Source organism: Mirounga angustirostris, unplaced genomic scaffold (genome assembly GCF_029215605.1).
Source record: "Mirounga angustirostris isolate CCGP_5_RB_7025 unplaced genomic scaffold, mMirAng1.0.hap1 SCAF_15, whole genome shotgun sequence".
NCBI lineage: Eukaryota > Metazoa > Chordata > Mammalia > Carnivora > Phocidae > Mirounga > Mirounga angustirostris.
In genome coordinates this window covers 44276890-44304187 of record NW_026991723.1, presented here as the reverse complement: position 1 = coordinate 44304187, position 27298 = coordinate 44276890, and the positions used below count along the sequence as shown (strand labels likewise).

General features: G+C 42.3%; 1 protein-coding gene across 2 annotated transcripts in view; it reads right to left on the bottom strand.

Moving 5' to 3' along the window:
• The window catches only part of ADAMTSL1 (ADAMTS like 1), a 939419-nt gene that overhangs the window by 159427 nt on the left and 752694 nt on the right, over positions 1–27298 (bottom strand). For both annotated transcript variants that reach the window (XM_064579938.1, XM_064579939.1), the window contains 2 exons: positions 26661–26962; positions 19523–19652 (listed from right to left, as the gene is read on the bottom strand). In XM_064579938.1, coding sequence (XP_064436008.1) covers positions 19523–19652; positions 26661–26962 — 432 coding nt within the window. The remainder of the gene's footprint in view (positions 1–19522; positions 19653–26660; positions 26963–27298) is intronic.

Below are 27298 nucleotides of genomic sequence, written 5' to 3'. Positions count from 1 at the left end.
CTCTTGGAAGTCAGCTGGTTTGGCATGAGGTTTTGGCTCCATAAAAGTATTTATAGTCCGGATTACCAAACACCCGAGACGGCAAAGCACTAATTTCCACTGGAAAATAGTGTGGTCAAAGTGACTATTTTAACCAGGACAGTTTGCCTTACCTTCCAAATAATTTCTTAAAAAAAAAAAAAAAAGTTATCAACATTGCAAATAACTCTTGACAAATCTTTTTTTTTTTTTAATTAATGAATAGTTAAAAAGTGGCATTTGTAGCAACATATAGATTTACTATCTCATTATTAGCATGCCATTTGCTTTAAACCTATCTCCTTCATGGAGCATATCAAATGGCAAATGGCACCCAAATTAGGCCCAGTTGTAGAGAGTATCTTCAGCCTTCCCTCCCATACACCTAACACCTCTATTAGGTGCCACTGTCCAAGAAATGCCCATGTGCCTATTTACCTAAAGGCATCTTGATTTAGTTAACATCTAAATTCTGCTTCCCATTTTCTTTTTTTTTTTTTTAAAGACTTTATTTATTCGAGAGAGAGAGATTGAGAGAATGAGTGGGAGGAGGGGTAGAGGGAGAAGCAGACTCCCTGTGGAGCAGGGAGCCCCACACGGGTCTCGATCCCAATACGCTTGGATCATGACTTGAGCTGAAGGCAGACGCTTAACCGACTGAGCCACTCAGGCGCCCTACTTCCCATTTTCTGATCACCCTGTCTTCTAGGTAATTGTACATTACAATGACATGGTATTTCTGCAGGCTGTTAGAGCTCAGATATGAGTTTCCTGAGAAACAGGTTGGAAGGGTAGATGATCCACAAAATCACTTCTGCCCTTGGGAGTTCGAGCTTTTAGTTGGCTTGCATAGAATTCTAGGTGGAAATTTCCTACTAAAAATAATTGCAAGGTTGTTCTTGTAATCAGATCAGAGGAGGATTTACTTAGATCATAAACACAAATGTCACTGTGTTGGTTTTCTTTTTCTTCCTCCAACCATCTTTTGGTTTTTGTCCTATTTTTCTCTACTTTACCTTAATTGATTAGCATCCTTACCCTGAAGGTCTTCCACTAAATGAACTCCCTTCCTTTTCCATATTAACTTCCTTCAAATAGATTGAGCTTCTGCCAAGCTTAACCATGTGTTGGCTTCCCAACACACCATTTTCCCTTTTTATATCTGTGAATTTGCTTCCAACTTCTGCCGAGAATGCTGTCCATGTTCCTATCTCAAGGTCTGATTCAAGTCCTTCTTCTTCAGGGAGTTTCTGTCACCAGCCCAACCTGTATTGACTGTACCCTGTTTGCAACTCTATTGAATTTACTGTCACTTGGTGCTTGTTTACATTTTACAACACTGACTACATAGTGTTGTAAGAACACTAAGGAGGTGGAGCATCTTATTTGATGGAATTCTATTGGTTTAACTGTTTTTCTCTAGTTATCATCCTAAGTAGAACATAAGACTTTTAAGACTTGGGATCAATATTTTGGAGTTAAGGGAATTGTTTGGCATCCATCAAATCAGGACATAAAGATCTCATCTATTTGTTGATTTGAAGGTGGTATTCCTCACTAAAACTCCTCAATTATGGATTTTCTCCCTATTATGGGTCAGTAATGTCCTCCCAAAAAGGTATGTTGAAATCCTAACTCCCAGTACCTCAGAATGTGACTTTATTTAGAAATAGAGTATTTACAGAGGTAATCAAGTTAAAATGAGGTCATTGGGGTGGGTGCTAATCCAATATGACTGGTGTCATAAAAAGGGGAAATCTGTTCACAGAGACAAGGAAAATGACGGTGTGAAGACAGAGTTAGAGATGCATCTACCAGCCAATGAATACCAGAGGCTGCTGACAAAGCACCCAAAGCTAGAAAGTGGCAAGGAAGGATCCTTCCCCTACAGGATTCAGAGAGACAGAGAGGGAGCTTGGCCCTGCCAACACCTTGATTTCAGACTTCTAGCCTCCAGAACTGTGAGAAAATAAATTTCTGCTCTTCTAAGACATCCAGCTTGTGGTACTTTGTTAGCCCAGCAAACCAATACACTCCCTCTAGTCAGTTCTTTTGAGCAGTTTTAATCCATTTATTTATGTTGTCAACAGAGACCTTTCTGGATATTTATATTCATGGGGTTTATCAGCAAGTGAAATGCTTGGGAAGGTCAGTCCTTTACATCAGGATCTCTGACCTGATTCTGTTACTTCCAGCAAGATTCTGCCTCTTCTTTCCTTTCATTATACTTGTTTTGTCAGTTTTGTAGACTGAATTTTTTTCTTCCACCCATGTATTTTGCTATTCATATATGTATGTGGGCCTACAGCCATGTATTCATTTGTTGAAAATGTACCGTGTACTAAATATTATGCTGAATGATGGGGACATGGAGTTAAAAAAATTTCTTAATCTTAACAGCTTTCTGAGACAACTACAAGACGCTATAATATGTGCTATTCATTTATTTATTCATTCAACTAGTGTTTATTAAGCACTTTTTGTGGCCAGGTTCTATGTGAAGGAGTAGAGCAATAAATGAGATAGACACAGACTGTATTTCTGTGGGGTCCATGGGAATGCAACAGATAAACATGAGCTATTAGGGAAGTATAATAATATAGACTGGAAGTCAAGAGGGAAGAGATAGAGTCATGGAAGCTTCCTGAAGGCGGTGATAATCTGAGCTGAGGCTTGAAGAGTAAGAGGTGGCCAGGCCAAGGCAGAAGTAAAAAGAAGGTATTCCAGGCAGAACAAGGTGTGGGAAAGCACGATGCAAACTTGGGGAACTCTAATTTATCTACTTCCATGCTTGGGACTGGAAAGAATATAGAGTAGAAAGTCTAGAAGTCCTTGGAAAACTCTGGTTCTCACCCTTGTGTTCCTTGATATAAGTATGGGATGCTTAGCAGAGCCTGGGAAACAGAGGCACTGTGGGCAGCCAAAGCCCCAGTGACAAAGGTGACTTAAGCTCATTAACAGTTCAAACTCACAGCTCCTAGGACGCTGCTGAATGGCATGTGCCTTATTGTGAGGACTGGGTGCCCAGCCTGCTCCCTTCCCACCCATCCTAAGGGTTGCCAGGCTTTGGAGAATTCCAATAGGCCTCTGGCACAGGGTGACACAGACAGTGCTTCAAGCAGCCTCTCCACTGTGTTTAATCAGATCACAAATTCAATTCAAACCTAGCTTGGCAGAAGAAAACAAAAGATAGAGCCATTTCCCCCTGGAGAGATCTCTCTGTCTCAGTCTCCAGAGTTTGATATGTGAGGAATCAGGAGAGGAAGCAGCTAGCTATTGATGCAGGGTGTGATTCATTCCATCAGTGCTGGGACCGGGACACAGACACACAGACACACACACACACAGATGTTCCATCCACAGGACACGGAGAACAGCAGCTCATGCACTTTCCAGCCCTGAAGGCTGTTTACTTGAGGAGTAAGAGTGAGGTCTTTCACAAATGTTTTCATAAGAGACCACACAAAAATGACCTGAAATTATTTTTCAAGTTAGGTTCAAAGATCTCTTCAAGTAGAATGTATGTTTCATTCTTTGATGTTTTGTTATCTCAGGGTGAGTTAAGGGATTATTATCAGGCTAAAGTCTGAATAAATTTAAATCCGCATATTAGGATTTATATTGGCTTATTAAACCCCTCATTTGTTTTTGATTATTCACAATGCTCATTTATTGCTAGCACTTTCATCCCTGGAACACTATTTTTAAACACACTTGGATCCAAATAGTAGTGACGAATTGTCCTAAATCCCTGAGTTATGTTCATCAAGTAGGAAGCACATGAGCACGATGCCAAAGAATCAGACGGATCCAGACCTTGGATTCTAGCAGACTAGGGCTGGAATATATTTCTACCTGTGTTTTATAACCTTTTGTGAGTTACCAATTTTGAATGCCAACTTCTTCGTCTGTAAAATGGGACAACAATGACAACAATAGCTTCCAAGAGTTCTGCGATGCTCGTTACGTACTAGGTACTGTTATAAGAACTTCATATGCTCGAACTCATTTAATCCTCATGGCAACCTAAGACACAGGTACTATTAGTACGCATATATATACACCAGGATTCAATTCTAAGTGTTTTGCCTCTAGGATTCTTAACGGTATTCTTACCTGTTAGTCTGTAGTTTGTACAGGTGGTGGGAGCAAAATAGCACCTAGCAGCTACCATCAATATTATTGTTGTCATTATTGTTATAGTATTATTTCTCATACCCAACAGAGGCCAACAGTAAGAATGAGCCTTGTGGTTCCTTGGAATTAGTGCTATTACTATATCCAAATTAGAGGAACTATTTTGCCATTTGGTTGTGCTTGCTTTATCCCACACTTAGAATAATTAAGGGTTTAGCTTCATGCAGCCCAACATTTCCCAGGCCACAGAGAACTAACTTTCCAGCTGCCCTCACATCCTCAGAGCCTGCCACCCTATTTTCCCAGTTGGGAAAAGAGAAATAGTGGGGCAACCCAGTAACTAAATTCTGAGTAGGAACACTGGAATCCATGACTTCCAAAAGACCATGCCACATGGAGGTCAACTGAATTCCTATTTCTTGATTATTATTTATTCATACTAAATTACTAGAAAAATCCTTGTGCTCTGTAAATGCAGCTATTTTTTTCCTTCCCCATTCATATCCCTCCTGACCCCTTAACCTCTGCTCTTCACTCTCAAAGAGGAAGGAATGGTCTTCTTATTGATTGATACGTATATCTTTGGAAAGGATAAAAGATTTTTACCTGCGGTAACTAGTATCTTCTTAGCTATATATAAAATACTCAATTCATTTCTATAGTGTTAATGAGATATATAGAAAAAAATTCCTTAGTCTAGTTAAGAGTATATTATGTCCCTCTGGGTCCCCTATTCTGTCACCTGATTCCATCTCATAGTGTATCTTTAGCACTGGAAAACTCTTATACAGTTGAATCTATTCTTCAATAACGAGGCACTCACATAAGTGCCTCAAATATATTAACCCATCAAGGTTGCACAGAACCCCTGAGGTAGGTACTTTAGCCCTAATTTAATTTATCTTACAGATAAGGAAATGAGGATGGAGAGGGGGGTAAAGTGACTTGCTCAAGGACACAGTTAAGTAGCAGAGCCAGGATTTGAACTCAGGAAGTCTGGCTCTAGATCTAAATTCTGGACTCCACTTGTTTATGATAAACACTGAGTTCTAAGTTGGGAAACATTATTATTCAGGCTTTTAGTTTGAGCTCTGCTAGGCATGGCTACTTGGGCAAGTCACTTAATACCTTTGGCCTCACTTTCTTCATAGGTAAAATAATGGGAATTGGGCCAGGTTACATTCTGGGATTCTGTAACCCCAGTTACCGAGGGAGACTCATTTATCAAATTCTTAGATTCTAGACAAGTCTGTCAGCCCAACTCCCTGCCAATCTGGGCTTTTTAGAGTGTAAAGAATAAAGCCCTATGGTCTTTTGGTACAAATAGTGCTAACAGAACAGACTGGGAAGTGATGAGAATTTGATGTCCATCAAGTTCCTCATGTGACCATGATATTTCAGTCACCAAAAGTGAAAGAACCCAGCTTCCAATAACTGGTTGGCAAAATTGTTGGCCACAACTAACATGGATTCCCAATGCTACTTGAGGACTGCGGACTCATGGTGAAGTCTCTTGACCCATCAGCATTATCTGCCATGGGCATGGTGATTTGGAGTGGAAACCCAACCCATGCTTCATCTTTTCAGTTGATTTTTCAGGTAGAGAGAGTTCTTTGTGAACAAAGGGATACATTTGATGCTCAGAAGACCCACCCATTTCAGACACTGGTTTGTCTATTTGGAGGTTTGAGGCTCTCAAATGTGATAGGTGGCAAACAATTAAACAATTATGGAACTGGCTGTTGGGATAGGCTTACATTTAGTGTTTACTTATGCTCAGAGAGACAATGGAAAGGCAATTTTACACATTAAGTATGAAAAGATGCAGCAATATATCATATGTCATAGCCAAGTATATAAGATTTTGACACACTACCTTTCTATATGTCAGGAGAAAGGAATACAATCCATGGGCCTACTTTTTAGAACTAGATAGATACACAGTGGCAGCAAGACCATGTGTGGTGAAAAGTAGTCTACCTCTTGCCAACGTTGTTCTGCAGAACTACCCTCTTGGAGGAGTTACGTATGCAAGGGTGAGCTGGAAAACAGCACTTTTCTTTTCTAGATCAAGGGAGGGTTAATCCAGCCCACATGTGGTTTTACTTCACTTCTACCATGGGTCAGTTATATCGTCAACCTCCATTAAATTAGGGCTAAAGTACATGACAGTGCCCATTTTCACATCAGGTGTTTCTAGGTATGTCTGGGATGTGCCTTGAGAAGGCCCATGGAAGTGCCTAATCGGTAACCTAGGATAAAGAGGAGAGAAATGGAAGCTTTCCTGGCCCCCCAACTGTCATCTTATTGTCTCCCACCAGTTGCAAACAAATTGTCTACCATTAGTGCAAAAAAAAAACACCACAAAACTGAGCTTGACAGTGGGGTGCATCTTGTGAGGAAGATCTGGCTCCACTATCAGCTTCTCCCCCACATTATAATTCTGGCATCATTTTCCTCACAAAAAGAGCATTGATAAATGGTATCTGTCTAGTTGTGGTGAATTTTACATCAGTAAATAACTTGCTTATAACAGTTTCCTTCTGTGATTTTTCCACAGCTTAAAAAAGCTTAAAATTGTACACGCTGTGGGCATTGCAACCTTTGATTTTGCTGGGTTGCTAGTCTGAGGAAGGAAGTGAGGCAGGAAAAGTATGGTGGGGTGGTGGGGGTGGGGTGGGCAAGAGACCACCCACAGAGATTTTTTTAATTCCAGGAAATTTCCCCAGTAAATGCATCAGTGATGCGTAAGGTTTGTTTTCTATCATTAAGAACTGTAATTCAACTTCTCAAAGAGCACCCTGGGCATATTCAGCAATGGTCTACAGAGTCCTCCCACATGCACTTTTGACTCTAATAAAGGAGAAACCCATGTTTGGCATACAGGCTTTCTTTCACCAAGTCCAGAGTATAAATTTCCGTTGTGTTTACTCCTTAAATTGCAAAACAATTTGAGGGTCAGTTCCCAAACTGACGTTTCTCTGTAATGCTCTTGTCTCTGTGTGCTAAGCAAATATTCTGATGGCATCTACACAATAAGCAAGTGTTTGGAGGACCGATTGGACAGCGGGGCCCTGAAAACCAACCCTCAGAAATATCTCACATGGCAAGAGATGAAGCGGCGGCTTAAAAGAAGAATTAAAAGAGAGTAATAATTTAGTATCTTGTATTTACAGAACACCAAATCGCACAGAACTCAGAGAACTTTGCAAAACTGTCTAACCCAAGAGTACTTAACCCTGAATTTACAACTGAGGGAAATGGTAGGGACTGTATGAGCCAAGTGGTCCTTCTGTTTTCCATAGTTCTCCACCACTGCCTGAAGATCCAACACAAATACAATGCCTTATGCCCTAGGTCCTCTCTCGAAAATCCTGAGCCATCGGGGCTGTTTGAGGGCAGCATGGTACCTTCGAGAGGACGTGGAACTTAGATAAATAATCAGCCTTCATGTTCCAGTATTACCCCGGGACAGAGATTCACATAGAAGCTGGTAGGAAGTTAATCTGGCCTATTTTAAAAGGTTGGCATCATTGCTATTGTGTTATGTGGTTATGGGACATAAATATATCAGCTCCCTGGTAATTAATAGAGAGCAACCAGAGATACTCTTATAATACAGAGGAATCAAGCACTTTTAGGCTTATCTGGAAGACTGAAAGGGGACAGAAAGGCAGGACACAAAACTGCTCCCAAAGCCTTTGAAATACCTGCATTGGGACCTTAGAAGGAATACCCAAGGAGTATATCAATTGCATGTTTAATTGGAATTTTAGGGAAAAATACTTTAACATTTACAAGAACAACAAGAGACTCAGCTCAGTGGTCACCTTTTCTGGGTCCTTTCCCTGATCTGAATTAAGGAGCTCCTATCAGTGTTCCCAGACAATAGCCATTCAGTCTCTAACACGGCCATTATGACTGCATTGTGATGATCTGTTTGGGTACTAGCCACCAACCAACGTTAGTGCCTAGCCCCAGTGTCCACGTCTTAGATGTGTTTGTTTTTTTCAGACCCGACACCACAGCAAGAATTTAATAGGTATTTGCTGAACTGAGTTGGCTTTTCCCCTAACCAGCAGAAAGTGCCCACTCCCCAGGGGCTGGAGCTTATAGAATAAGATATAATCAGGTATTCGTGGCTTACACTAGGCAGCTTGTCTCTGCTTCCTTCAGGAAAAAAAAAGGTGAGAGCCCTAGTTCCCTCAAGTGCACACACATCACCGGCATCCTCCAACCCAAGCACAACTTCTTACAGAGGAAAAAACCCCCACAAAAAACACACCTAATACCTGTCACTAATTACTGAGTACTTAGTATGTGCTGAGTATTATGCTAAGCACTTAATATACATATCCTCACAACAATTACCTAAGAGTAAAAATAAAGAAAAGGAAGTTCTGAAAAGTTAAACCATCTGCCAAGGCCAAGGAGCGAGTAAATTGTATGAACTGATATTATCTCAGATTTTACACTCCCATGCCCATGCTTTTAAGGCTGGAACGAATGACTGGGATCAGCCACTTACACTTTAGGGTGAATTAGCTTAGGTAGCTTTGCTTTCCTAATTCTTAGTTGAGTTGAACTGAATAAATGGGAGGTGGGTGGGAGAAAAAGTGTTGAAAGACTTGGGGCCCTGCACAAGTGGAAGAGAAGGGTCATCCGGAATTTGGGTAGTCAGAGGGCAAGGTAATTAGAATTAAGTCTGGGGGAAAGAAAAGAGGTACTAGGAAAGAGTCAGAAGGGACAGTGCCATAGAAAAGGGTTGCACTGGGGAAAGAGACATGCATATAAGAGACACATGTATAAGAGACCAATGGTGTTGGTCATTTACAACATGAACAGGCCATCAGCTAAGGAGAAACTAAGCCAGTGGTTGTTAGTAGCAGCCGAAGAAAGATGCAAGGCTCCAAGACAACCTCTTGGCTTCCAGATTCATAAGCCCAGGCTGCATATCTCTGGATGACTTAGTATTTCTTTATATATATATATATATATATATATATATATATATTTTTTTTTTTTTTTAGGAACTGAGTGCTTTGCCTAATGACACGGTCTGGATTTTAAGATATTCACTTTAGGTCTATTCAGTGTCTCTTTTGGCATGTTTCATTTCCTATATATTAGCTTTGCCCTGAGAAGTGTGTGCTGTAATAAATTTTTCACTGTCCCTTAAGCACTAGTGAGTCTACTTCTATCCTTGGCAACTGAGAGTGTGAGATGAAGGTTATCTGCTGGAGATAAAGAAACAAGAGGCTGTTAACTTGTTTGTGATCTTCACTAGGTTATAACCTTCTATGGGACTAGAGGACTGGTTCTTTTCACTGTGGTAATTCCCATGCCTAGAATAGGATAGGGGGTGGATGGATGAAGGGAGGGAGGCATGGTTAAAGGGATGGAGGGAGGGATGGAAGGACAGGATGGACGATGTATAGACATCATTAACAGAGGCAAGGACTGAACCACAAGCTCTTTAGTAATGGCTTTGGAAATAAACATAGCTTGTTCCAAATCTGAACCTGCCACCAGCTAGTTACATGATCCCTCCAAAGACTCAGTTTCCTCAGGTGTAAAGTTAGGATAGGAATAGTAAGTCCTCATAAAACCATGGGGGAAAATTGAACAAATAATGTACGTAAAGTGATGAACACAGTGCCTGGTGTATCGTAAGCTCCCCCACATGGAAGCTGTTAGGGAAAGCCTACCTTGCTCAAAGATGGCCTGTGAAAGTTAGCAAGGATGTGGGGATAAGATGCCCTGTACCTTATCTGTACCCTGAGTTGGAATTTACTTCTTACCTTCACTTTTTAAAAAAATTTTCTACCTTCTTCTCTTTCCTTCCTCTCCCACAAGTATTTGAGGAGACAACTGGTTAGGAATAACATTATTTATACAAGCTTCCTGACTCAAAGGCTTTTCTGACCATAAGGACACAGCTGCTCATTTCCAAGACTCACACCTTCCTTGCACATGGGCTTGACTTTCTTCAATCATATCATATAGGATATTAACTTTTTAGGAATATTTGGACCCTATTTTTCCTGCTCCCACTTCATAATCCCATTACCGTTCTTAGAAAAAACACACCTTATTGGATTGGAATGTTCCAACATCTAATACCTTTGGTAGGTGTGGTAGAATCCATGAGAACCAGCTTCTCTGCTTCTTGTTCCAGAGCCACCTAAGAAACCCGGCTTGAAGCTAGGTTCTATCTATACCCTCCCCTTTGCTCTGCTCCTACGCTAGCTGGTTAAGAAAGTTTAGGAATAAACTGTAATGACTATAAAATAAATAGGAAAGCTTTCTTATACTATATGGTTTCCTGCACAGGGATCTAAGAGGGATGGAAGACTCCTATTTTTTTTTTTTGAGTGTCTATTACATGAGGTAGGACCTGGCTGAGTGTTTTACACATGTGATCATCTTTACAACCCCCATTTGTGGTTTGGACAATGATCTTGGTTTTACAGTTAAGGACAAGCCAGGCTTAGAGAGGTTAAAGTAGCCAGCCTAGTGGCACAAAGCAAATGAGGAGGGCAACATCTGCCTGATCTCAAAACCTATGATTTCTCCCTTACTCCAGGCAGTCTTCCTCTTCCTGGTGGGGAATACTGAGTTTTGGCATCATCAAGTTTCCTTTTGGTTCTTATCCGGAAGTCAAGTTCCCTTATTACCAAGAGTCCTATTAGGAAAAATGTGGTGTCTGATTTAAAAAAATTATGCTAAGAAGATCATGAGCTACCTCTCCCAGAGGTATGTATGCCACCAAAGCAAAGCATGGCTTTGGTATGTAACACCATTACTGAGAGTTGATTAAGTGTCAGATTTGATGCAACCAGGATAGAAGGCCCTTTTTGGCTCTTCGAATCACCTGAGGATCTACCTCTGGCCAGCCAGGAAGGCAGTTATGTCCACCCACTCAGGACCCAGGGCAACAGCTGGGAGTTACAGAGAATACACCACATTCAGCTGTTCTAGAATGGAGCCTATGGCCTGTGTCCATGTCTGTCTAGGCCTCAAGGATAGTCACTCCACAAGTGAAATAAAAAGCTCCATGAGAAAGCAATGAGCATCTGGTGGGTCTGGGAGCTCCGTTAATCCAATGACGATCATTCTAAGCTTCAATGTGTCACTAACACAAATACAGAAATTCCTTGAAGCCCCAGTGAAGATAATTAGACAAAATGATGAGGAAAAAAAGGAATGGTAAAGACAGGTTTGAGGGAAGAACAATGATTCACCACAGGGAAGTTGGCTGGGCTCTGCTCTGTGACAGATTTTTCTGTAACCATGGCAGATAACCTAACTGCCTGACCTTGGGCTGGTGCCATGACAAGAATAATGTTTTCAGAAGGATGAACTGTTTCTCAACTGTATCCCCCAGGTTATTGGGCACAATTCAGGGCATTCTTTCTCAGTCCTTCATTTTTATGTTGCTTAAATATCTCTTTTTCTCTATCTCTTTCTTAAGTCTTGTTCCCACTTCTTTTTTTCCAAATTTAAGGAACCTAGTAACATAGCAGATTTCTAACACTAAGGTCACAGAAAAGCTCTCCATCTCAAATTGCACATGAGGTCTTTGTTCAGTTTCCAAAGAAGCCATCGGGTACAGTTAGGTAGCAATAATTCTCATTTCAAATGTTGGCCAAATTATTGCTTGCCCTTAAATTATTACTTCAGGCTTTAGAAACACTGGTTTATAAGAAAAGGCAAAAAAAAAAAAAGTGAAAAAGATTTACTTTGGGAGTTTCCACTCTACTGCTGTTGATTGATTTGTAAGCTGGAAGGTTTGTGAACTGTAAAACTCCAATGTTTCATCACCATATCTACAACAAGGAGCTATCAGGTGGTGATATTTCCATCCTCATGGACTAACACGCAACAGGATCGATGACTGGTTCAGATACGTCAGCTCTTGGAGCAGTGAAGACCAAGGGAGGATGTTTAGTTTAATGATTATCTTTAGAAGGGCAACACTTAAAAGTAGCCATGATAAGAAATATGCAATGGCTTCTTCAGGACCATTCCCCAAACTCTGCTTCAGGGAACGAAGTGGGTATTTTCATCACTGTATCCTCAGCACAATGCCCAGTGCAAAATAGGCATTCAATAAATTTGTTTAATGGAGGTTGAATGAAGAGAAATTCTAGTTATCTTAAAGGGCACTATAAAATTCTAAACCGAAAGATGCAGAATATTTTCTATTCTTTTACACATGGACAAGCACCACTGAAATATTTTTAAAACGTTCCTCATTTCAGTGTTCCACCATCCTTGCTGCCTGAGTGTGCTTGACTACATTTTTCTTACAGAAATCTAAGTCTTGTTCCCTATAGACTTCTCATGGCTCCTTAATTTATAGTTAAGGCCAGTTCCTTTTTTTTGACTAACAGAGATGCTTTATCTTCAAACTTAAATTTGACTGAAGGTATTTTCCTAATAGAATTAGCTTTTTTGTTCTTGGAAAGCTTCAGTTCTGTGGATACTTATCATTACCTTCAAAGGATCACATAATGTGAGAGCTGGAAGGACCTTCCCCTCATTTCTTCCTTCATGGTACCCTTGCCTGGGGCTCTATCCTCCTGCCAGGTGGACAGGCTGAGTCCACACCACACTGGGCTGATTGTGGGAGCACAGAAAATGTTAACATACCCCAGGCAAGAGGACATTATTACTCTCAGGGAAAATGTGATGGTGTGGATCACACAGAGCACACTATTTGTGACTCTACAGGAGAAAAAGTGCAGGTGCCGATCATAAAATACAAGCTAGCCACGGTTAGCACTTCCGTTCTGTTGGGTGAGCAGCCAGTGATCTTTCTCCAAGCACATCTGACTATTTTGCTCTCCCTGTGTAACTCCCTTCAATGGCTCTCCTCTGCCTCTAGGACATAAAGTCCAAACAATTTAACCTAGCCTATTGGGCTATCCTGAATCTGGCCCCTGCCTGCCCTCCAATACCAGCTTCCACTCTTGCCTTTCCTTCCTGTTCATGCCTTCCTTCAGCCTGCAACATCTCTCTTCTCTCATCTTTGTCTTAGGCAACTCCTACTTATACCTTACCATTCAACACAGGCATCACCTCCTCCAGGAAGCCTTCCCTCGGCCTCATGCTCCCACAGAACCCTGTGCTTGCCTCATTCACAGCAGTTACTGTTTTGCAATCTTCCTCCTCCACTAACTGATCACAGATTTTGTCTTCTAGTCATCTCTGAGGGCCAAATACAAGCAGACTGTTGGACCTGAAGATGCCTAGCACACTTTCATTTTTTACTAAATTGAGATATAAAACATTTTCTGCCCTTTTTTTTTTTTTTTTTTGGTGCAGAAGGTTAACTTCAATCAGTGGTCTGTATAAGGACTTTCCCAGAGTCCAGGCAGTACTATGTGGTCTGAGGGGCCGACCAATTAGAGAGATGTTAAGAAACCAGGAAAGCTTCCCTTTCAGGACTTAATTGAAAGGATTTCCCTAAAGCTGATGTTTTTATCTTTTTAGAACGAGTCATTTGTGCTTTCAGGTGACATGACGGGATGGTAGATTCGATCCCAGATTCATGCAATGACTAAATCTATGCACGCAAAACAGTTTCTAATACCATCAAAGCTCATTTCACGGAAGTTGGAGGTTGACAGGTGATGTGTAACCATGGAAAGGGCTCTCTTCATAAATGGAGATTGAAGCCCTGAGGCGAACAGCCATGTGACGTTTATCCTTGTTGATGTCAAAATGCTGCTGGGAATGATTCTGATCACTGGGCCAACACATTCCTGGGAAGAGAAGTAACCGAGGCTGCCATTGGGCCAATCAGGTCCAATAGTTAAGAAACAGGTCTTGGCAGGTTCCTCCGTTGTAACTTGTCCAACAGTGGAAGAAAAGAGAGAGATGGTGTAATTATGCATCTGGAGTTACCAAGGAGGATGACGACAGTAATAGCATTAACTCTCCAAAGGTGCCTGAATATGGCCTCCAAATCTGGACTCAATTTCTGTGGAGCTTTGGTGTGCTTTTGCTTTAAGTGCTTACAAGTTGGTATGGACAGAGCCAAAAGGCAGCATATGGAAACTTTGGGAACACAGCAGAAGATAAACCAATATTTGGAGAGCATGTTGAAACAGTAACCCTTAAAACAAGCTGTCAAAGGGGAAGGTGCCTGCAAAACTTTGAAAGCTCCATCAAATAAATTAAAGCATGGTTGTGTAAAAAGGCAATACCTTCTGCTCTAGCCATTTTCGGCCAATATAAAAGAAAATTAGAAATTGGAAATCATTTGCGGCTAGTACGCATGGATTTTGTTAGTGTATAATAAAATAGGCATTCTGAAGTTTGCTTTTAAAGAGGAGGCTCTGTGACCTTTATGACGTTTTTCTTAACTCTCTCGTCTCAAACAGGGATTCTCAAACTTCTTTTACAGTTCTTGTTGGTTTGAGGAGCCACCCTAGGTCTGAGAAAAGAGACTGGGGTTGGGGCGAGGGGCAGAAACCAAGTCCTGTTCCTGGAATTATGGGCTTTCCCCCCTTTACTGTTTATCTATTCTGTACCACTCAGCTGTTCTCTGTTGCACAGAAATAAAAGTTTAGTTTAAAAAGTATGTTAGAACAAAGCTGCAGAAATTGCCTGGAATTTCCTTCATTTTCAGCCATCTGGCTTTCATTGCTTACTTCTTTCCCCTCCTCCACATACGTTTACCAAATCTTTTCAACACACACTGGCCAAGCTATCAAATGCTTATAATTAATAACAGTCATGCTCTTTTTTTTTTTTTAAAGGTAGTGCTTTCTGGCTTTCCTTGGGCTGTTCATGTCATTGCTAGTATAAACCAGGGAGATGGTCAGGAAAACTTAATTATTAAGACTTAGTTGAATAAGTGAGAAAATCTAATCAAATTTAAGTCCTGAATACAAAAAAATGATGTTTTATTTCAAACTAAAAGTATTTCTTGCCAAGAAATGAAAGAGAAGAAAAAGAGAATTTTTCTGAGTTCCCACTATGATCCTATTTTAGAGATGAAGAATCTGAGGATCCAAAAAGGTATATAAGCTCTTAAAGGTCATGTAGCTAAACCTAACAGAGCAGTATCTGAACACAGGTTGGAATCTATCTGCTGGTTTTTATTTTGGTGGTCTCAGGGATGGGAAAGATTTTTAGGACATATTATTAAGTGAAAAATCAAGTTGCCAAGTCATATATATATTTATAATATGATCCAAAGGGAAGAAAATCTCATGTATTTGTTCATGTTCATATATGTATATATATTCATAGAAAAGGGTCTGGAAAGGTATGTACCAAATCACTAACATGGTTATCTCTGGGGAGAAGAAGGTTCTGGAACTGTAGAGCATGGTGTGAAAAGGGGATATATGTCGTTCTTCTTTGATTACTTCTGCTATGCTTGACTTTTAAAGAATGAGAATATTCATGTAGAACAACTTGCATAATTATAATACTCAGAAAGCTTTCTTATTGGGAAAAAGAGTCCAACCTGTTTCCTAATGACTGATTTTAGTTCCTTTTTGGACATTTTTCCCTTAAAGTGGCCTAACCCACCCAGGAAGGTGAGCAGGGTAGAGGGGCTTCTAGACACCAATTACTCAGATGGTGGTAAAGGTAACTAAAATAATTTTTCTTCCTTGTAATTATATAGCCTCTTGCTATCAACGTTGATGCAATATTCTCATTGTCAGCTCACGAATAAAAATGGTCCTAACTTCTCACCAACTTTAGGCAAGGTTGTTAAGGGAGATATACTACTTTCCATCTCTCCCGACAAACTCCTCCCTGGGTAATGCTAACAAGTCACTCAACCTCCATTATGTCCACTCTCTCCTCTATTACAGCTTGCCCTCTTACTCTTATTTTGGGGAGACTTTGCTATCCGTGGCTGCTAACATAAAGGATTACTTTTCCTAAGTCTGTTTATGTTTTGAATTGGTATTTAAAGCCTTACAGTTATAGAAGGGACTCTAATAATGGCACTTTCAGCATCATCTGGTGGGTGGAAGAGAGGGGATAGGTGGATGGACAGCAGAGATAGCACTGGTGTCTTCCCAGCTATCATTAATACTCGGATCTAAATATTACTCCTTATACATTTGGTCCTGTCCGTTATGCCCATGTATTCAATAAACACTTAATAAGCCCCTGCATTGTATCAAACATTATGCCAGGTGCTAGCTCCACAGAGAGGAGGATTTGGACATAGAGCTGATAGCGAGGGCTTTAAAAGATAGTCCTCGTCAATAGGTAACTACTATTTTTTTAAAATGCCCTAGAAATGGAGGCAGACCACGCTCATGCACACACGCGAGCGAACGCGCACACGCACGCACACACACACACAAATTGAAACAATCAGAATACCTCCAGCTTGAAAATACCCTTGTTGCTGTGGATAGCTGGGTGGGAGACCATATCTGTCTAAACCTGGAGAAAGTTGGACACGTGCTTGTGATACCAGCCTTGCCATCCACACAGAGTAAATCAGGAGAAGGTACATTTAATCTCGGCAAGACAGCCCAGATGGGACATGCCCTCTAGGCCTATGGCATTCTTCATGGGATCGGACAACCCTGACCACACATGAAAGAAAAAGTAGCTCCCTGACAACTGCCTGGGAAAGCTCCTGCTCTTAACCAGTGGCCACCTCTCAGAGACGTATACCCAGTTACCAAGACTAGAAACATCATTTCTGTTTGTCCCAGAGAAAATGCTATGGCGTTTTGAACACATGGACATCAGCACAGACCAAAAGCCCATCAGAGGACTCCCTAAAATGTGCAGGGAACAGTCATCCGCGCACAGTAAAAATTGTGAATTAGGGGCGCCTGGGTGGCTCAGTCGTTAAGTGTCTGCCTTCAGCTCAGGTCATGATCTCAGGGTCCTGGGATCGAGCCCTGCATCAGGCTCCCTGCTCAGCGGGAAGCCTCCTTCTCCCTCTCCCACTCCCCCTGCTTGTGTTCCCTCTCTCGCTGTCTCTCTCTCTGTCAAATAAATAAATAAAATCTTGAAAAAAAAAAAAAGAATTGTGAATTAAAGATTTAAATTACTCGCCACCTTCTAGAAGGTGCTTGGGAAAACCACAGTCTCTTATGTCCCTACCAAACCCATTTTCTCTTCCGTGTACATCTTACACCTACTTTCCGAATGAGTGATGGTTTTCCCCTGACATCATACTGAAATATCTCACAGGAGATGCCCCTCCATACGTCTCTCACTTTTAAGAAGAAAATCTGACTTTGGCTCTTTAACACCAGATGAAGAGAATGAGTCATCTCAGGCCACTGTACATTGGCCCTCTCTGTTGTTTTAATTAGCATCAGTCTACAAACACTCAGCTGTGGATGGTTGGTTTAAGAAACCCCGGCTGTGCCCTGTAAGAGCGGTCTTGCCTGTCAGTCTGACGATTGGCTGGTGGGAGATCAAAGCACTGAGTTTATCTGGAGCAAATGCAATAAGTTAAGCCTAACAAGAGTCCTTGTCTGGGAGTCAATATAAAGGTCGTAGAGTAAATTAAGCTCATCTAATTTAACTGTGCTGAGTACTTTGAGGATGGGAAGTAACACCTTGTGTCCTATTCCTTCTGCTGCCCGGGAAGAACTGGATTTAGTGGCTGCAAATCCGACAAGATCTTCAGCTGGTCCCGGGTGCTGACTCCTCAGCCCATCACAGCACTTGGATGTCATTACAACCCCGGGATGTGGTTAGACACTTAGGCTTGTTTTTAAAATCACGGTAAATAAGCGGAACAGAAATGACATCAATTATCAGCCCACAGCAGTAGCTGTCCAGTTCGTCTGCCTATAGACTAACAAAGAGTCATGGGATATTTGAGCAGGATGTGGTGACCTCAGATACAGCCTGTTCGTTTTGCAGATGTGGAAACAGAAAGGGCGGCCATCTTGCCCAATGCCACACAGCTGGTGGGTGACAAAGCTCGGAGGAGAACTGCTGGACCTCCTAGCCAAGGACCTTACAGGCTGTCCATGCCAAAACCACTCCGCTTTTTCCGATTTGGGGAGAAAGAATGTAGTCAAACCAAAGGGGTTAGTATCCCTTGCCTGGACAATTAGGCTTGCCCAACTGGAGAATGGTGAGGTTAGGTTGGAGATGTGGGACCAGGTCAAACAGGGATAGGAAAGAGGCTTCTTGGGATTCTATGCACTGGATCTAGTTTTTTCTGGGTCTAGCCCTTGACTCTATTCTACTGGCCGCTGTTCTCTGGGTGGAGTGCTTCTCCAGGCAATGGCTGGCTGCTTTTCTGGATGCTATGGAGATGGCCCCGGTAGTTCTCCTCCCTTCTGCATCGGAAAGGGGACACCAGGCCCACCATTCAGATCAATCTAAGGGACATCTCTGTGACCAGCAGAAATGCCCTGGCTTATAGTCTGTACCCTTTAAGTTCCAAAGGAAGGGTATTTTGCTGACTGAGAAATAAGACAAGCCGCATCTGCAAAATACTGTCTGTTCCGCTTATTTACTGTGATTTTAAAAACAAGCCTAACTGACTTTGCCTAACGCATTGCTTCTTCCATGTTACTTCGCAGAAAGAGAAGAACTATCGTTCAGAAACAGCATTCCCTTTCGTATCTAGGATATGACCTTATCTTATAACAGTCTTCATCCCATCCGCAGACTTGAAAGTCTGGCTCTGGTTCTTGAACATCTCCCTTTGAAACCAGAATCATCGATAAGATGGTTTAGCTTCCACAGAGATTTGTTCCAAAGAAGTCTCTGCAGGCAAGTCTCTCAAGACACCATAAAATTGTGTGGACTAAAGCAGTGATTGGATTGATTTGCTAAGACTCAAGGTTGGGTAAAAAAGAGACCCAGGCAGGACCGAACAATGAAATGCTCTAATTGATTTTATGCATGTGGAATGACACACATACACTCCAGAGCATGCTATAATGAATCTGCATGCTGTGTGCATACAGATTTCACAGTGGATCCATTATACCACCCAGTCACTCCAGCTTCTTATGCCCTGCAACCCATGAGCCAATCCATTACTATGGTGTGAGGGCTTGGGACCCAGGCTAAAAGTGGCAGAGACCCTGAAGCCTGTGGTTGCTTCACGTTCCCTTCAGGAGGCAGCAGCAGTGCGGCACGTGCACATTCCGGTCATGCCACGGGGCTCATTTCAGTGCACAGAGCCTTCTGGACCCTGAGCATGACCACTGGGCTGGAATTCCAAAGCCCTGGTTTCAATTAAATTTAAGTGGATTTGACTAAAAGTTTGAACTGATGCTAATTGGTTTTCAAAACACTGGGTTTTGAACAATAAGCGTTCTGGTCTTGCCCACAGACAGAGGCACCCCACTCTGAACACACTCCTGGGTAGCAGGGCAGGCACGGCGCCCCTTACCTGGCTGGGCAGGGATCCAAACTGCAGGACTTGAGGAGCCGTGGGGGCCGGCGGCTGGTCACACACAGGTTCTCATCAGCAGGCTCCCGCGTCTGTTTGTTCAGGCAGCTCACCACAGCCTCCTGGACACCTGCGTACAAATCACACTGTCAGGCCAGAGTGGGCGTGTGTGGGGTGATGAAGTGTAGACAAGGCAGCTGGTGGGAGGCCTCTGTGATTGGTAGGGCTCTTGCTGCATGTCAGAGATTGCAGCGTGAAGCCCAGGGCTGCCCATCTTGTCAGCCATCGCTCCATCAGGGAGAAAGTACTCGTGAGCTAGTGCCTCTGTGAAGGTGCCCCTGGAGGAGGGCAACTTCCCTCATGGGAGAGCTTGCACCAGTACTGATGAAACGCTTTAAGAAAATGCCACCAAATTCACGGAGCTGCCAAAGCTGAGATGTGATAATTGAATGCAGGAGGACAGCAGGGTGACAAATAAAAAAAAAAAGTCCCAGAGACCTTTACATGTTATGTTTTAATCAACAGGCGATTGTTGTATTTGGAAGGGAGGTCAAGAGCTACGTTTTAACATCCAATATCTTGTAAACTGCTGTTCTCTTGGGGCCTCGCAATGGGGACGCCAATCTTTGTTGGTTTCCTTTTGATTCTAGTTCATTTCTTTAGTGACCTGGGCAGCTTTGGAAATTGGAACAAAGGAAGAGAACAAGGTGTTCAATGACTATCCATGAAACACAATCTTCTCTACATCCATGGGAAACAATGTTCCCCCTGACACTTGCATGTCTCAGATACAGAGCTAGGAAAACAGGAGTTTGAGCAGTGACTGTGGTACAGGATTACTGGCAAGTCTTTCCAGGTGGTGTGCAGGACCCCTTATGGAAACCTTCATGGAGCAGGGAAACATTTAGCTGGGTATAGTAATGACCGGACATTTCCTTCTGGTGCCCACAGTCATAGTGAGAGTCAAAATCCACAGGTTCAAGAAGAAGAAGATAGCAGGAGGGGAAGAATGAAGTGGGGGAAATCGGAGGGGGAGACGAACCATGAGAGATGATGGACTCTGAAAAACAAACTGAGGGTTCTACAGGGGAAGGAGGCGGGAGGATGGGTTAGCCTGGTGATGGGTATTAAAGAAGGCACGTTCTGCATGGAGCACTGGGTGTTATGCACAAACAATGAATCATGGAACACTACATCTAAAACTAATGATGTAATGTATGGGGATTAACATAACAATAAAAAATAAAAATAAATAAACATTATCTAATAATTACCAAAAAAAAATATTCATAAAGATAAGTTATAGTTGTGAAAAAATAGAACCTTTTTACATGTATGAGTATTAGGAAAGGTTGGATAAATTTAATTTTATTTGAGTATTAATTACTTATTAGGACATTGTGAAATATGATTCTAACATATTTGATTCAATTATATGGAAAAAGCAAGATACAATTTGCTTTAAATTGTTTAAAAAGCAAAAGTAATAGGGAAAAAAAATGATGAAAGCATGGCAAAATACAAGTAGTCTTCCCTGGAATTTATAAAATACATTTCCATATTTAAAAAAAAAAAATCCACGGGTTGTACATTATGAGCCAGGTGCCAATGCTGAGGGCATGACACGCACCATGCAATTCTCTCAACAGTTCCATGAGGTAAGCACTATTTTTATATCATTTTACAGAAGAAGGAGACTGAGGCTTAGAAAGGTGGAGGTCATGTAGTTGATACACGGTGAGGCAGTGCCTTAGCACTGAAGCTTTTAATGGCAGCGCTCACATTTAAAAATATGAAGAGGCTGCTTATATTTGCTGGAGATCTTTGGGAATAACCTAGAAATTTGCCTGGGATCATTTCATCAAAGTCAGTATAAGGACGAGGCAAGACAGGACATTCTTGATATTCCGCTTTCAGTCATACATAGCTGTGTATATAAAGATACGTCCATCTAAATATATCTATCTGGAGCTAAATATTTGTATGTGGTTTTGGCAAAGTATGTGACAACACACATAATTAGTTCAAAAATAAATATACATTCTCTTGTTCTTATTTCTGTCTTGGTTTATCAATTAGTACCTAATATAGTACAACTGCTCCGCTCTTAACCCTGCTGCTTTCCTCCTCCCATCTACTCCATGTTTCTCCAAGGAGTTATCACTCCAGTCGACAGCCTAATGCTTTGTAAGGTGATGTGACACTGACTGAGGTCACTAAGCAAGACCACCATTTCAAAAGTGACATTATAAATATTTTATTTATTCATGAGAGACAGAGAGAGAGGCAGAGGCAGAGGGAGAAGCAGGCTCCCTGTGGAGCAGGGAGCCCAAGTGGGGACTCAATCCCAGGACCCTGGGATCATGACTGGAGCCAAAGGCAGACGCTTCACTGACTGAGCCACCCAGGCACCCTAAAAAGTGACATTTTAAAGCCAGAATCTCAATCACCTTTATTTCTTCCCAGAAGTCTGATGAATCAAACATTAAAAAAAAAAAATCGGGGGCGCCTGGGTGGCTCAGTTGGTTAAGCGACTGCCTTCGGCTTAGGTCATGATCCCGGAGTCCCTGGATCGAGTCCCTGGATCGAGTCCCTGGATCGAGTCCCGCATCGGGCTCCCTGCTTGGCAGGGAGTCTGCTTCGTCCTCTGACCCTATCCCCTCTCATGTGTTCTCTCTCTCTCATTCTCTCTCTCTCAAATAAATAAATAAAATCTTTAAAAAAAAAAATCGGTCACAGTATTTACCTTGAGGCCATGGATGTAAATTTTCTTTTTTCTAACCTTTTTATGAGCTTTGAAATTTAAATATATCATGGCCAGTTCAAGGTGGAGCATTTGCGATTTATACTAGACATTCAAGCTACCCCGTTGTATTCTGTAATGCTGGTAACAGGGTGTTTCTCTCTTGGTTGCAGCTGGGATGAGCCATTTGAAATTTATGGTATGATGATATAGGAAAACATTTTACAAGAAATTGTTGAAATCATCATTGACACTTCCCTCTGGAATAGTCTGGCATTATTAAGGTAATGACGACAAAGTGCGGGATGAAGCGAACTCTTCCATACAGAATCTAGAGCTGTGGTTATATTAGAAATTAAGTTTTTGATTCATTTGCCTACCTGGTAATATTCAAGAGATTGTAAATGTTGCTCTAAAATAAAGTATATATATATTTTTTCAGCTACTGAACACTATGAAATTGAGTCGACGACGTCAGCTGGAAGTGATCATAGGTCTTGTTACCTGCCCTACTTGAAAGTGCTTCAGGTGTGGGCATGTGTGAAGGAGGTGCTCTGTTTCTACTTTGTGAATCCCTTGCTCATAGAACTTAGGTCCTTCTAAGACTGTAAAGAACAAGTGTCGCAAGGGCTAAAGTTTCTAGAAGGATGTCAGTATAGTCCTCTCTTAGATACATGGGACACAAATTTATATTACCCCAAACCAATAAATCCCAGCTCAAGAGAAAAATCACCTCCAAGGTGGTTAAGTGCCAAGATTAAGCAGCATTCCAGAGTTACTAAATTTGACCCTAACATATTAATACTAGGCTTCTGACACCGTGTTAAATGGCCACTGCCATAGGGGCCGGTTGCCTAGGCATTCTTAGGTGGGGCCTGGGGTGCTGAGGTAAACTCAGGACAGAGCTCTGTCATAATTAAGGAGTATCTGGGACCAGCCCTGTGGTCAACACACAATACATTTTTGGGGCATGATGAACAAAATGCCTCAAGGGCAGGGCATTCTAAGCATAGTGCTGTTTAGGCCAGGGGAGATGGAAGAGGGATGCCTGGGGGAAGGCGTGTGGAGGGAGGGAGCTGGGGAGTGTGGGAAGTTTCAGGAGGGAGGGCATGTGAAGACCTCACCTGTGAGGTCACAGCATACTTGGCCCAGCAGAGCGGGGCCAGGATGTGAGAAGTTAGCTCATCCAGTGTGTGCCCTTTCCAAGAAGGCTAGTATATGCACTTAGAAGGACATTTTAAACCAACACAGAACACGTTTAAGTACAGGACTTCACGATTTTGAGTTTTCCTTTCTTTTTTTTAATGATTTTTTTTTTTTAATTTATTTATTTGACAGAGAGAGAGAGAGAGCACAAGCAGGGGGAGCAGCAGAGGGAGAGGGAGAAGCAAGGTCTCTGCTGAGCAGGGAGCCTGGCGTGGGGCTCGATCCCAGGACCCTGGGATCATGATCTGAGCCGAAGGCAGATGCTTAACCGAATGAGCCACCCAGGTGCACCAAGTTTTCCTTTCTTGACAGAAGCAAAGGAGAGAGGACTCATAAGGAAGGGGAGTGGCAGGTAAAGACTTCCCCTTTCATTCTTGCCAAAGTAAATTTCAAGTTTTCCCTCAGCTCTATTTTAATGTTGATTTTACCATCTAGGAGTTCAACATAATAAAGCTGTTCAGGTTCAAAGCCACTCTCCTTGACCACACCTATGAGCTCACATACGGGAAATTCAAATATAACAAGGAGATGATAGTGGGACGTGGGACACATATCTGAGCAGGTTAGGCTCAATCTTTGAGAAAATGGGATTTTCAGTGTTTATATCTGCCAGAATAGCATAATTGTTACATGATATTTGATGACAGCTTGGGGAAACAGCCACCAACTCTAGCCTAAATTACTAACTAGTTCCTTCTGGTTGCTACCTCTGCTAGGTGAAAGGTTACTTCTGTGTCTATCCAGTTTCTGCTCTTGAGATAGGGAAGACAATGAAATTAGCCCGACCAGCCTTACGACCCAAAATTGATTTAAAATCTGTTAATCCTCCATGTTTTTGGTTGGTTTCAGCAAGAATGATTAAAATATATATATAACAGTGTGGGTTATATTTTGGTGAAAAGATCAAAGTTGATAATACAATGTTACTGCCAAACACTGACTTCAAAACGTACATGTCCCATAGAGTGAAATGATTTTTTAGTGCATATGGATATCATATGGACCATATAACCCAAGCATATTTTCACCACTTTGGAATTTTCAACTCTAACATTTTAGGTGTAAATATATTACCTTGGCACAGTTACCTAAGTGTAGGTAAGTGTGCACAGTTGTTGACAGTTAAAGACATAAGACATTTCAGTAACTTTACCCTGCCTTGGATGTAAAGGATGTACAATTTATGTTATACAAAGACGCTCAGTTCCTACAGGCAGAGATCAATTGTATATCAAACATCCAAATCTTATTTCCCAATCAGTTATCTTCTAAAAACATTTGAAATTAAAAACATTCCACAGGCTCTCTACACTTTGAGTTTTATACCCCTGGTTGATCAGCAGAATGGTTAGACTCTTTAGAGATAAAGGTATCTGGTTATTGATTATTCCATGGCTGTGTCTAGTTTTTCCATCTGATCATACAGTTCCAGGCTTGACTTGTAACTGAGAATCATAAGTGAGAGACCACAAGCTTTTTTTTTTTTTTCCCCGAAGCACATGATTTTAGACTAGAGATAATGATCGTTCCATTCAGGTGATCATGGAAATTGGGGATAAACCCACACCACCTGAACTCTTGAGTCACTCATTATATTGGAAAAGAGGCCACTGTGGCAATTGGCTGTGGTCTTTCCACTGGATTTCTCAGCTCCTGCCCGGGCTCAGAGATCACCGAAACTTATTTTAAACTTCTTCCCTCGTCAGCACGGAAGAAAAGATCTCCTCAGTATGTGTGGAGCACCCCTTTAGAACAGAGATTAGCCGAGTTCCAGGAAACTCTTCCAGAATCAGATGGAAAATTTTCAGTTTTAAAAATAACAGGGCCCTCCATTAAAACACTTAAGAATTTCACGGTTTGAAACTGGAAGATGCAGAAACAAACAAGAACCTCAAGGTCAAAACTATTAAATGCTCGCTAAAAGATCTGATGGAGAAAACGGATTCTTTGCTCCTATGTACGTGTTCCCCTATTCATTCCTTTTCAGCTGTATGTGAACATTTTGGGCACATGTACTCGTACATTCTCAATAATGACCAAAGACGCCTTTTTAAAAGTTTCCAAAATGTCATGGTTTAGAAAAGAGTTTTGGAAAATATTTTTTTTTATACTGGCTGAGAAACTTCACTGGCAATGCAGAACCTTAATGTGCCAAAAGGGGTTTACTGATAGCCAGGGAGAGGGCGCTGGCAGGAAATTAGCCAGCATTTCCTCACCTATCAGAATCTCTCTTGGGAGCAGACGTGGGAGGCTGTGGCATTATGAATCCGATGTATTTTCTATAGTGTGAGAGAGATCGTAATCTTGAAGAATTCATTGTTGACTTAAATGCCTTCCTCTCCCCCTGCCCCCCAAATCCCATTATAACACCTGAAGTAATGGCTGAATCTGTTGTTACCATTGTGGAATATCCCTAAAGAACCAGGTTAATACACGTGGACACATTTAACATTAATATCCGTAAGGGGCAAGCGTCAGGAATTCTCTAATGCTTAGAGAAGTGTGATGTGCTGGAAAGACTCTAGATAGAGAAATAGATCAATAGCAAGCCTCATCCCAGCTGTCACTCACTAGCTGTGTGATTTCAAGTCACTCAGCTTCTTTGCATCTTTGTTTTCTCATCTGTAAAATGGCGGTGGGGTCAGACTTTAAAGTCCTTTCTGGTTCCAGGTAACCACGGTGTTAATTGCCCTTTTTATACCCTTTGCCCTTTATAAAGAGATACTGCTTCAGGAAATCAGCTGAGTAAATCAGGGGGACTCTAACCTATTCTGGGGAAGAGGAGAATGTTTTGTCCTCTTGGGCCTTGGTCCATACCACATGCGCTGAAGCGAGGACATAGATAAATAAAACTGAATGTTGAGAGCCTTGCCAGGTCAGCGTCAACCGTGTTTCTAAATCAGATACACTGGGATATATTGCAAAACATCAGGATGACAACTGAAAGTCAAAGCATGAGCTGTGCTGGCCACTTGGAGCTGACAGGCTGGGCGCTACTCAAGCCCAAGGAGAAATACATCTGTGTTTCATCCAGTATGCTTTACATTTAGAAGGGCTTCCTCCCGCCCTCCCCCTGCTTATCATTCCTGGACTAGCGGCCGTCACGTGACACAGTCTCCTGCAGGGAGAGAGGATAAAGAAAAAGGACAAGAAGACGGTGGGGCTCTGGGCCAGAGTTCCCCTTCTTACCTCCTCCACATGACTCGGAGCACTTGGTGAAGCCCTCATATTCCCAGTCATAGAGCTCGTCAAAATCCTGCAGGCCACCCAAGAGGCCATCTGTCTCTTCTGGGTTCAACGCAGGCACTTCCCCGTGGCATGGTCCTGCATAACAGGCACGCTGGGATGCTGGCTTGGGCCCTTCACATTCGTCAACAGGCAGGTCAGCCACGGACTGAGAGAAAGACAGGAGCACCTGGCACCTCACCATTCGTACCTGGGTCCCCACACCACAGGTAACCGTGCAGGCCGACCAGGCTTCGGGGATGAACCTGCAGTCAGCAAGCAAACAAGAGGACAGGATGAGGAGCCCCAGGCATGAGACCGTGGGGGCTGCGGAGGGCGGCATCCCACCTGTCGCCATGGCCCAGTGCTGTCCTGGGATGCGCTCAGGGCTCTGCCACCCTGTCCTGCGATGGGTGCTTCAGTTTAGTTCATGAGCTCATTTGCCACGGTTTCTGGGTTGGTTTTTTGGTGTCATATGAACTCCCAGCTGGAAGCCACATTCCAGCGACAGACCACCTGCTTTCTCCCAGCCTTGCACCCACAGTGCTAGCTCTTCAGAGCAGGGAATCAGTGGTTTCTTCTCGCTCTCTTTAAATCCCAGC